A 10941-nucleotide genomic window follows, 5' to 3' on the forward strand; every position below is an offset into this window, starting at 1 on the left:
TCCTCTTGTACGGTTCCAGCACAGCCTCTGAGCACAGGAGCACATGGTCCATTTTCCCCAACCAGATCAGATTATCTATTAAGAGGTACCACATGCAAGACGCACCTCTGTTATTAAAAGGGTATGACTCTGAAAACACATTACCGGAATGGAGGAGTGGAGATGTACCAACTCTGCAAAGTTTCCTACTATTTAGAATGACCTTAAAGCTCATTTCTTTGCAAATGGTTAGAAAACTTCTGAGAGGTCACCCCAATAGCCCAGCTGCCTGTTACTGCTTTTCTGCCAGAGGTTACTGCCTTTCTGCCAGAGGTTACTGCATGTGAGGGCTCTGCCTTTGCATCAGTGAGAAAATATCCAGGTTATTTAAACCAGCGATAAAACTGGTTTGAGCTGATCAGGTGGACTTGGTGTAGAAGGAGAACTGGAAAAGTTCATGGGTGGAGGTCTCTGCTTGAGGAAGCAGTGGTAGACCACTGGCGGTGGAAACATCTCTTGCCTGAAAGATAACTGATCAGATCCCTTGTTGCAGTCTCCAGGATGAAAATGAGAGTATCGCTTGCTGGCACCTGTCCTCTCCACAGGCAGAACTGCACACTTCCACATTGCAGAGTTTCATCCCAGGGAAAGAAATCCACGTGTGTATTTGGCTTCATTTCTGATTTACTGGTTGCACCTCCCAAAGATGCCAACATCACCATCATTTATTGATCACTCTGTTTTCCTTGTGAATAACCTCACTGCTGAAAGGTTCAAGAGCTGAACATGGAAGTGTGCACTAAAAGACAACAATGGAAATCATACCATCACAGAATCATAGAACAGTTGGGTTGGAAGGGATCTTTAAAGATCAACTAATCCAACCCTCCTGCCATGCGCAGGGACATCCTTCGTTAGGTCAGGTTGCTCAACGTGCCGTTGAACCTGACCTTGAACACGTCCAATGATGGGGTATTCACAACTTCACTGGGCAACCTGTTCCAACGTCTCACCACCCTCAGAGTAAAGAATTTCTTCCTTGTATCCAATCTAAATCTACCCTCTTTCAGTTTAAAACTGTTGCCCCTTGTTCTATGACTACAGGTCTTGGTAAAATGTCTGTCCCCATCTTCCTTATAAGCCCACTTTAAGTATTGAAAGGTCGCCATAAGGTCTTCCCAGAGCCTTCTCTTGGCCAGGCTAAACAACCCCAAGTCTCTCAGCCTTTCTTCATAGGAGAGATACTCCAGCCCTTGCATCATTTTCATGGCCCTCCTCTGGACCTCCTCTAACAGGTCCATGTCTGTCTTGTACTGGGGACCCCAGAGCTGGATGCAGTACTCCAGGTGGGGTCTCACAAGAGTGGAGTAGAAGGTGAGAGTCCACTCCCTCGACCTGCTGGTCCCACTTCTTTTGATGCAGCCCAGGGTACAACTGGCTTTCTGGGCTGCAAATGCACATTGATGACTCATGTCTAATTATTGTGATTATTGGAAATGTCCAGCAAAGCACATTTCTTCCCTAAGCAGTGTCATGAAGCTCCGTTCTGGTCTATGTACAAACTCACCATCTCTGAACACAGTCATTCTGACCATAACGCTAATTATTTTGCATTGTCCAATTTCGGCATGAGGGAGAATTCTCTAAAGAGCAATTTCTCTTTTAGTGTCATTAAACAGATTGATCCTGTAGCAGAAAAATGGGATAAAACATATTTAGCCAAGTTAGGCCTGGGAAACACAGAATAGTAAATGAGCTGATATTTTGCAGGGTTGGCCAGAGGATGGTATATAGACTTCTGCAGTACAAACCACACTTTTCTTTCCCAGAACAGCCCTGCCTATGGCAGCTACACATTCCTTGATCTCAACAGCTGTAGCAGAGACCCCACTGGGACAGTATGTGCTCCCATCTCTCCCTGGGGTCAGGCCACACTCCTAGCTGCAGGGAGGATGGCAGTGGTCAGAAGGGCTTGTGTAAATCCAGGTGACAGCTCCTGGTCCCCAGCAGGGCTCCGGCCCTGGGACACCCATGGGGGAAATGTTGGGCAGAGCAGGCAGCAGCAAGCCCAACACTGCATCGGCCATGGTGCTCCCACCCATGGGGAGGATAGAGGTGCCCCAGGTCCCCCGCCAGCACACAGGGCTAACTGCCCTAATAAGACCAGCACAGGACCACTGCGGGAGAGCCGGCAGAGTCAGAGGAAGGGCCCTTTGAGGTGAGGTCCTGGAAACCCACTCCGAATGCACCTGATGTGTTTGGTCTCTCCTAGTGGCCATCCCTGCCATCGGTGCCCAGTACTCCATGTTCCAGGCCGCACCACCAGCCAAGATGATGGAAGATGGCAAAATCCACACTGTTGAGCACATCATCAACCCTATAGCTGTCCAGCAGGATCCGGCTAGTGCGGCAGCCGCTGCGGCAGCTGCGGCCGCAGCTGTAATACCAGCTGTCTCAACGCCTCCCCCCTTCCAGGTGAGTTCAGCACATACGTCCTGCTTCCCATACATCCTGCTTCCCATACATCCTGTTCTGCATACCTGAGTTTGAGGAAAAGCCTGGCCTCTTGCCCTGCTCCCGTTCAGGAGTTGCTGTTGAGGATGTGATGGTGCCCAACAGCCCTGCAGTTCATCTGACCTGTCTTAGACACTTGCACTTTGGACAGCGGCTCTACCCCTATCAGGGACCCAGACCTGAGAGGGAGGGAAGAGTCCCCTATGATGGCATAAGCCTCATTCAACAGGGCACACGCTGCTTACCCTGCCATTATCACCACCCCTTCTAGGGGGTTTGCAATTCAGGGGGTGGAAACAGGATATTACAGTAATTTAAGCACTTTTTTTTGAGGTCTGAACCCGATGTTTTCCTTCCAGGGCCGCCCCATCACGCCGGTGTACACCATGACTCCTAACGTGCAGCGGATCCCCGCCACTGGGATTTATGGGACAAGTTATGTGCCATTTGCCGCACCTGCCGCGACGACAGCAACGATAGCCACGCTACAGAAGAACGCTGCTGCCGCTGCTGCCTATGGGGGATATGCCGCCTACATCCCCCCAGCGTTCCCAGCCGCGACCATCCAGGTCCCCATCCACGACGTCTACCAGACATACTGAGACTGTTGGCAGAGGAGGGTGGCAGAGAAACACACACTGAAGGAACACTTTACTATTTATGAAGAAAGAACCAGCTGCAAAAGAATAAACATTTGGGCTCAGTAAACTGATGCAGAAAGTGAAGAATGTCATAGAAAAACGTGTTTGAAATATTTTCTACGCTTGAAGTTTTCACTAATTTTTTAGGCTATTTTTAAAATTTAACATGCCTGTGTATTCATACATTTCTAAAGGACCTCGATGCATCCAGCCCACTGCTGGCGTGCATTTATACGCATCCTAGTGGGGTTGCATAGGGTCTTTTTTTTTTTTTTTTAGCAGTTATATTTTCAATATATTTGTGGTATGAAGGTTATTTTTTAGTAACTTCTGCACTCCAGAGATGTCTATTTTGTAGTGCCTTTAATAATATATCAGCTATATATTAAAAAGCACACCTGAGCAGCTAGGGAAAGTTTTAACAATATATTTTGAAGAATATATTCAATATTTAAAGAATACATACCTTAGAATTTTTTTTTTTTTAAAGAAAAAACCAACAAGTATCTTATTTAAAAAATTATACTGGAAAGTGCAATTTGAAAAATGTGCAAGACCTCTGCATTTTTGTGCTGGCTTTAATACAGTCTGCTCGTTCTTATTTGAAATCAGAAATAACTAATATTGCCTGTTTGGGAGAAAGACGAAAAAAAGCTTCCTCACACAAACCTCTTCAGTGTGATTTGCAGGCTTCTGTAAGTAAAAGAAAGCCTCTGAGTTTTCCTTAACAACTGGATTTTCTATTTATTGAAGCTACTTGTAGTTGGAGTATGTGCAGAAACGAGTAGCCAATATTTTGCGCAAGGTGTCTTGACTTAGATCTTCATCCAGTATAAAGCCTAGGCTCTTTTTCAATGCTTTTTATTTTATTCTTTGAAGTATACGTTGTAGTGACTGAGAATGTATGCTGCTGTCGGCAAAAGCAGGCGCAGTCTCGCTGAGAGGATGCGCAGCGTTACTTACCCATCGCTCCATCATGTTCTGTGGGAAATTTCTGAGGTACTAGGGGTGGTAGTGATACTGGAATTAGTGAAACGGGGCTAGCCTCCCTCCCATGCTTAATTCCCCTTCTCCGCAACTGGAGCTGTACATGCACATCAGGGGCGGGAGTGATTAGACCCGATGATTTTACGACATAGAACTTGTAAATATCTTTTAATATACATTTTTAAAGTCATTTTATGTTGCAAATTTACATGGTATGCGGTTTGCCAGAAAACAAAAACCTTTTATTGTCATGTTCTAAACAAGTTTGTTTTATCAATAAGTAAATATATTATTGCAGTGTTTTGTGGCCTGTTTAAAGGCTTTTATTTAGTAGTGCAGTGAATGTAAAATATAGTAAAACAGTAAAGAAATATCTTGCCCATTGTATAAAGTGCATCAGCCCTGCAAACATGGCTCCAGTGACATGAGGTGCGAAGCAGGGAGTGAGTAAACAACATTCCTTTACTTTTTGTGGTATAAGCACCAACCAAAGGTGTTTCTTATGGAGTACATTTTGACAACCACTTCCAGACCACATCCAGCTCAGTGAAGTGATCTTTTAATACGCGTTTTTTCCTTGTCTCAAAATTGAGCAGTTGTTTTTTAGGTGCTCTTGCTCAGCCAAGCTGAGCTCTCCTTAACCCTGCCACCCCAGTAGCAAAAGCACTGTGAGTAGGTTAACCATTAGGTTGGACTCTGCCCCTTCACGCCCCTTCCCAGAAGGCTTTTATTGTCTGTCCCTTTGCCTCTGAAAGCACACCTGGACCTTAGCCCTGAGGCCCTGCCTGTTTGTAGGGCAAGAGGAGGTGATTTGGGCAAAGCCCTGAGGGGGAAGCCCCAGCCCCAACAGGGAGGCCGGTGCTGCCTCCTCCGGCCCTCCAGCTAACGTCTTGCACAGCTCAACACTAAATACTGACATGGGTCCATGGGCTCTGCACAAACCCTTTTCCCTGGAGTTGGGAAAAGGCAGTCTAGTGGTTTGGGTCTCTGCCAGCCCCTTCCCAGCCCCACACCGCAGCTGACCCACAGAGGAGGGATGAAGGGCGATGGCTCCCTTCCCACTCATCCTCTCCCCAGCAGCAGGACAAGGGTCCTGTCACTTGCAGAGGTGGCAGGGAAAGAAAGGAGCCAACGAGGGCAAACCCTGAGATGCCTAGGCCACTGGTGCATGCTGCCTGCGTGGGGCAGGAGCAGGCAGGACCTGGGGACACAGGCAGGATGAGGGACGCAGGCAGCTGGGACACACTGAGCCTCCCACCCGTGCCTTTTACACTTGCTTCTAAACCATTTCATGTACACTACTACTGAGGTAAGTCTGATAACTTGAAATGTGAACACCTTTAGGTTAAGAACAAACTATTCAAAGAAAAAAAATATATATATGTAAAAACCTAGTGTGCCTTATTCTCAAAAGAGTTGATATTTTAGGTGTTTTATTGTATCTCTGTTCTCTGTACTGTCAGAAGCCTCTGAGTTTATTTAGTTCTTGCTTCATTTACAGTACATTTCTAAGATGTAGTGAATAAAGCATTCTTTGAAAATGGAGACTGTTATTTCATTGCAACATCCCACTGCCAGGTTTAGCCACTCTGCCAAGGCTGTACTCCCATCCAAGCTGGGGAAAGGGTGTCAGGGCAGGAGGGGAGCAGAGCTCCACAGCCAGCACCCCCACAGGCTCCTCTGGGGAGGGGAGATGCCCTGTCCCACTGACTCTCCCACCCCACCACCTGCAGAGGACAGTGACCTTCCCAGCAGATGTACTGGGCATCTACCCATTCTTCCAACAGCCTCTGATCAGCCAAAACCTCTTTTCACATCCAGGTTAGAGTCAATGCCTAGATGTGGATGGAGCTGAAGCTGGCATCCTTCCTTGCTTTCCACTACCCAGTGCACAAAAATCCCTTTTGCATGTCCTCGCTGCAGGGCAGAAGCGCTGTGGACTGGCACATCATTTTCATCTCGGCATACTTTACCCTTCAAATGCACAGAAAGCTAAGCTGCACACCTTGGTAGATTTGCGGTCCTCCAGAATCCCTGGATTCCTTGTGTTTCCTTGGTGTAAGTCTACCCACAGAAAATTTGCTGCAAATACCAAGTCTGGGGAGATGAGCAGTGTGAAGGAGCAGAGGTAAACAGAGGCAGAGCAGAGAGATGGGAGAGGTGTTGGCTACCAAGGCAGGAACTAGCGCTAGTGAATAATCCAAAAGAGGAGACCAGGATATATACTGCATTAGCTTCTACGTCCCTTGTAAGAAAGCAAAAGCATATGCAACTTCCTACCTCTAGCATAGCATCATTTTTCCTAATGTAATTAGGACAAGGCACTTTATGCCAAGACATGGGTTTCCTGAAGGATACTAATCATGAAAGGTTTCCCCAGTCATCTTTTTTTTTTGTGTAAAGAAACTAAAAGATATGCTTTTAATTTTTTTGTAAGATTTGGGGGTGGGGATAAAGTCACCTAATTTTGCCTGTTTTCCCTGTATTAACATTGCAGATTTGGTTTAGGAGTCTGTGTGTCCTGGAAATAATTTCCACTAGCAGGTCAGTCTATCTTGCTCAGGGAAGAGGTAATCAACATGATGCTAAAAACAGCTTTCAAGGAGATACAGCCACATTAGAGCTTCACCTGTTAGAAAAATCAAGTCATAGGAAGTCAGGAAGACTAATGCCTCCCCCGGAATTCATTGCTGACCTTTCCACTCACTAGAGGTCCACCTACATTCACTTGGATGAGAAAGAAACCACCAGCAAACCACAGCCCTTTAGAGGTCTTCAGGCTTGAGGCATGGCCTTCACAAAAAGCAACGTTTTCCAAGTGAGGTGAACTGTGCCACACTGAAACATGTTTCTGCCTCTTTCCTCTTTCCTTTTATCCAAGCTACCCAAGATTAAAATGAATCTACACGCTTTTTCTAAATACAAGATAATTTTTGTATTTTCCTAGACTACTGGTTTCTGACTTCAGTTTTGTAAGATCTTAATTAATGATTAACCCATTGTAAGGTTGAAATATGCAAGTCATTCTCAGGATATTAACATAAACAACACCAGAGAAATGCAGTTGTGCTTTCAGGATGACCTTGCTGCCTTGGGAATGTCAGGAGCTCTGCTGAGGCCTTGGGCACTGTGACAACACGCTGCCAAGTCAATCCCATTCCCTTGCTGAACGTCTTTCCTGATGATCTTGAAGAGCAGACGTGCACTTCACTAGCTGGTATCAATGTAAATCATTAAAAAACAGCTTAGACTTTCTTCAGGGAACACCACCCATCAGCACAACTGTGATACAGCTACTATATAAACAGATTAACAAGAAATTCAAGTGGATTAACACCACTCTGACATTTCAACATCTCATTTATATAAGCACTAGAGCTCAAAGTATATGGAAAATTATTTTTTGATACATCCGAAAAGGTAAGTGCAGTACCCCATTCTCCTTCTCTGTGGCTGGTGTTACACCCCTAACACCTCTGGTCTGACTGGGTCCTAAGCACCTGCTGAGCACTCTGGTCCCTGTATGCCTACCAGACACAAAACCGGCCAATCATGCTGACCTGTAAAATAAATAAACCCCAGACCTACCTCGTAACAGGAGAAACTACCTCGACTGTGCATCTAAAAGCCAGCAAAGTCAGGTTTTGTGCTCCAGTGTGTCAATTAAGTGCTGAATCACACTTGACTGAGTTTCAGGGCCAAGTCCAGCCTGGCAACAAAATGGTTGGACGGGTGTTGCAGGGAGAAGCTGCAAGTTAGCACATAAAAAACAGGCAGTTTTGTGGCACCAAGTCCCTTCTTCCTGGCACAAAGGCAGGCTGTGTCATGCAATTATGGTCATTCAAGATGCCAAAGAGCAAAGAGACTATGGAAATTTTTTGGAAATTTGGTACTGTAGAAGTACTTCTATACAAAGTATTTCCTGTCAAGCTGATGAATTAGATCACATACTTTTTTTTCCTCCAGCCAGAAGAGCAGGACTGGAGTTCACTGGTTTCCTACTCAAAGAAGAGAGAAGCTCTGCCTCACAGTCCTCGCTTGGGCAAAACTGCAGATCCTGCATGTGGGAGGTGAGCAGTCAAGGACTAAGTCTTCACTAGAAAACATTCCGGGGAAAAATGCTCAGATGAGCTCAGGTTTGTCCCACGTGCACCAAATGGCCATGTCTTCCCAACACAGTAACAGATGTCTCCATTTAAACAGGCTGGGCCTAGCAATGCTCTACCCCACAGCGGGCCCTGGGGCTTCACCTCCATGCGCCTGGAGCTCCTGGCAGCTGTCTTTCCCCTGGGCATTTGTAGTGGCAAGATCGCAAACTCTACTTGGGCTGTGGTTTTCATAGAATCGTAGAATGGTTTGGGTTGGAAGGGATCTTTAAAGATCAACTAGTCCAACCCCCCTGCAGTGAGCAGGGACACCTTCAACTAGATCAGGTTGCTCAGAGCCCCATCCAGCCTGACCTTGAATGTTTCTGGGGATGGGGCCTCCACAACCTCTCTGGGCAACCTGTTCCAGTGTTTCAGCACCCTCATTGTAAAAAATTTTTTCCTTATATCTAAATTAAATCTACCCTCCTTTAGTTTGAAACCATTATCCCTTATCCTGTCTCAACAGACCTTGCTAAAGAGGTTGCCCCCATCCTTCCTATAGTCCCCTTTAAGTACTGAAGGGCCGCAATAAGGTTTCCCCACAGCCTTCTCTTCTCCAGGCTGAACAACCCCAACTCTCTCATCCTGTCCTCATAGAAGAGGTGCTCCAGCCCTCGGATCATTTTTGTGGCCCTCCTCTGGACCTGTTCCAACAGGTTCATGTCATTCCTGTGCTGAGGGCTCCAGAGCTGGACTCAGCACTCCAGGTTGGGTCTCACCAGAGCGGAGTAGAGGGGCAGAATCACCTCCCTTGACCTGCTGGCCACGCTTCTTTTGATGCAGCCCAGGATACAGTTGGCTTTCTGGGCTGCAAGAGCACATTGTTGGCTCATGTCCAGCTTTTCATCCACCAGTACCCCCAAGTCCTCCTCTGCAGGGCTGCTCTCAATCTTTTCATCCCCCAGCCTCTATTGATATTGGGGGTTGCCCCAACCCAGGTGCAGGACCTTGCACTTGGCCTTGTTGAACCTCATGAGGTTCTCACAGGCCCACCTCTCCAGCCTGTCTAGGTCATTGCCTGTCTAGGGTTTGTGACCATCCTGACTTCCTGCACTTCTGCATACAGCTGGTTTTTGGGTGGTCGCCATGCTGAAGCTGTGCCACATTTCATGGTCTGGTTCCCCGTGGTTGCAGTTTTACTATGAGATATGATATGCTTCTGTTCTTTTTTTTTTTTTACCTCTTTCCAAACATACATGTGTACTTTTTGCCAAGCGGGCTGCACTTTGAGCCTGTCCTTGTGCATTTTTGCAATGTCACAGAAGATCTGCGTTCGCTCAGCCATTGCCTGTGATCCGTGTGCTGGTGGGAAGTGGGAAACCACAGGTAAGCCTGAAGATCCTACTGAAGCATGAAACCCCCCCTGCAAACAGCCTACACAAGCCACAGGAGTGACCTCAAGCTAACCAGCAGAGAGAGATATACATTTAAATCGGTCAGAGGCAAACCAGCCTACACTTAGAGAAGTTCCTTTGTTTCAAAGCATTGAAGCAATCACTGCAACAACCAGTTCTCACTCCTGTAACAAATCTGTAGAATATGGACCAGGGCATCTTGCAGTAGGGCACACAATGACAAGGAATTACTTATTAAACTTGTTACGCGTGCATTGGCTGTACACAGGACATCCTTAGTTTCTCTAGTCTTTGACTTTTTGGCTGATGTCCCTTGCAGGAGGGCTTTCTGGCCATGTAGATAAGCTAAGGATTCCCTCAAGGCTTGGCTTCACTCCAGGCAGACAGATCCCTTGGCTCACCAGCCTTTGTGCAGGATATAGAGGGACACAATCTTAGTCAGCAGCTGCAACGCTGGCATCCAAGCAGCGCTGTGGAGGCACTTGTCCCGCAATCCTCCAAGCAGCAATGGCGCAGCTGACAAGAGCTTGGCAGAGCACTCAGGAGGGCTTTGGCAGACAAAATGTTGGGGAGCACCAGCACTTCATCAATGACCAGGTCACCAAGGACATATCCAATCAAGAAAACGCCCAATAGCCTTGCCCTTTAGCATCATGTAAGTGGTCCAGGCTGACCCTCCACTAACCCTCCACTACCACCAGCTGGGTAGTTTCTCACTACCACCCAAAGTGTTGCAGTAAACTCTTCCAAAAGACAAACCATCCACCCCTGTATCCACACAGTGGAGTGCTACAGCCTGAGAGTGCACACCCTGCGCTCCATGCAGACATACCTGAATGGTGGTTGTCATACCTGAAAGGCAGGGGTCAGACTCTTCTGCCTAGTAACAAGCAATAGGACGAGAGGAAATGGCCTCAAGCTGCGCCAGGGGAAGTTTAGGTTGGACATTAGGAAAAACTTCTTCACCGTAAGAGTTGTCAAACATTGGAACAGGCTGCCCAGGAAGGTGGTTGAGTCTCCATCGCTGGAGGTATTTAAAAGAAGGGTAGACGTGGTGCTTGAGGATATGGTTTAGTGGTAGACTTGGCAGTGATAGGTTAGCGGTTGGACTCGATGATCTTAAGGGTCTTTTCCAACCTTAATGATTCTATGATTCTATACCTCCTCCTGCAGTGTCCTGGCAATGCTGTTGGCCATCCCCTGACCCCACTAGTGCTATGGTAGGCCTTGGAGCACACCCAAAGGCTCTCACATTGCAGATGAGACCCAAGAAGTATGAGGTGAAGTACCTCAGGCTTGGCATACATGTCAAAAATG

The 10941-nt window shown here is 46.9% G+C and overlaps 1 protein-coding gene across 8 annotated transcripts in view; it reads left to right on the forward strand.

Annotated features, from left to right (window-relative positions):
• The window catches only part of RBM47 (RNA binding motif protein 47), an 81134-nt gene extending 75468 nt beyond the window's left edge, over positions 1-5666 (forward strand). For 7 of the 8 annotated variants that reach the window (XM_075091631.1, XM_075091630.1, XM_075091627.1 and 4 more), the window contains 2 exons: positions 2252-2454; positions 2853-5666. In XM_075091631.1, coding sequence (XP_074947732.1) covers positions 2252-2454; positions 2853-3095 — 446 coding nt within the window. In that variant the 3' untranslated portion in view covers positions 3096-5666. Of the gene's footprint in view, positions 1-532; positions 639-2251; positions 2455-2852 lie in introns of all 8 variants that reach the window. The other variant, XR_012660380.1, reaches the window with a different exon arrangement.
• The last annotated feature ends 5275 nt before the right edge of the window (positions 5667-10941 follow it).

Source organism: Phalacrocorax aristotelis, chromosome 4 (genome assembly GCF_949628215.1).
Source record: "Phalacrocorax aristotelis chromosome 4, bGulAri2.1, whole genome shotgun sequence".
Lineage (NCBI taxonomy): Eukaryota > Metazoa > Chordata > Aves > Suliformes > Phalacrocoracidae > Phalacrocorax > Phalacrocorax aristotelis.